This window comes from Tachysurus fulvidraco, chromosome 17, assembly GCF_022655615.1.
Source record: "Tachysurus fulvidraco isolate hzauxx_2018 chromosome 17, HZAU_PFXX_2.0, whole genome shotgun sequence".
Taxonomy (NCBI): Eukaryota; Metazoa; Chordata; class Actinopteri; order Siluriformes; family Bagridae; genus Tachysurus; species Tachysurus fulvidraco.
The window spans coordinates 25,402,196-25,403,512 of NC_062534.1; the positions used below are offsets into that span (position 1 = coordinate 25,402,196).

Below are 1,317 nucleotides of genomic sequence, written 5' to 3' on the forward strand. Positions count from 1 at the left end.
CATCTGTCTTCCATAACATTAACAAGAATAACGGATACAAACGTGTTCATGACATAAAGAATCAAATTAAACTTGACAATAAAATTGTTTCGCATGCAACGACTTCTTATGAACTGTTTTCAGCTCCTTATAAACAAAATCTCACATTGTGTGTGAGTGAATAAATGGTCATCACCTGTAAATTACACATACATGTCTCAGCTGATCTGCAAAAAAAAAGCACAAAATGGGAATAAATGGCACTATTTCTGTCTCAGGTGTGTGATACTGATGGTGTTCATCATGTCTGAGCTCTTCTACTGAAGCTTGTAATCGGACGGCACTCCGATCTAAAGCAGAGGGTTTTACAGAAACGTGTCGTGTGTGCGACTCGAGTGCTCGTGGTCTCCTTCCCATTGTAATGACAAAGTTGAACAGTGACAAATACACACAGTTTACTTTACATTCAACCTGTAAGATTGTTCAGAAAAAATCTATTTAAAAAGAAAAACTTTCACTCGTGCTCTGAAATGTTTGTACCCCACTGAATAGATACTGTATAAACCAAAATAAATAAATTATGGGTTTATTTTAAATAAATTAGTGATTTGGACTGAAACTCATGTCCATTAATCTTAGTAGTGGTGCCACACACACACACACACACACACACACACACACACACACACGGGAAATGAAGGTTTTTCTGAATTTACAGGATTTTCATAAAGAACAAATTGATTGTATAAACATCTACACAAATGATTTGCACATAAATCCACCTACGGATCAATAAATAAGGCCCACACCATTTTACCCCAGAAAATGTTTTCTCCTCTAGTCCTGGACTCAGTTACTATTGCTAATAATGAATAGAAAGGTGAGCTGTGACAGAAGGGAAACATGCACTGGTGCTAAAATGTCATGTCACCGTTTTTTCCCCACTACTGTAATAAATATGATCAAATGCCGAGTTGCAGCTCAGGAAAGGTCTGATGTCAGTGTCTCAGTTCTTGGTAGTGGCAGATTTATTAGCCGAGTGCCAGGTGAAGCTGTACATCTGTGAGCGTGTGAGGTCGATGTCAAGCTGCTTCTGTTCCACCTCACTGTGGACCAGACGGTAGCCCAGCAGAGACATGGCGCTCTTACAAACCTGCTGGACCTGCTGGACTTTTTTAAAGTCTAAACTCACTCTCCAGGCCTTCGAGACTTCAGAGGCGTTGCGCTCGATGATCCTGAAGGCGTCGCTCGGTGTCCCCTTGCTCGTGCCGTGTGTGAATTTATAGACCCATTTCTGCAGTGGCTCCGTCATTTTGAGTCCTACAAAGTCATATATGT

General features: G+C 40.5%; 1 protein-coding gene across 1 annotated transcript in view; it reads right to left on the reverse strand.

The window, feature by feature from the left end:
- Window positions 1-674: 674 nt before the first annotated feature.
- LOC113651949 (carbohydrate sulfotransferase 5-like) overlaps window positions 675-1,317 on the reverse strand; it is a 7,892-nt gene continuing 7,249 nt past the window's right edge. Inside the window, exon 2 of the mRNA XM_047802539.1 lies at window positions 675-1,317. This exon is cut by the window's right edge and continues 877 nt beyond it. Within this exon, the coding sequence (XP_047658495.1) occupies window positions 986-1,317 (332 nt within the window). The 3' untranslated portion in view covers window positions 675-985.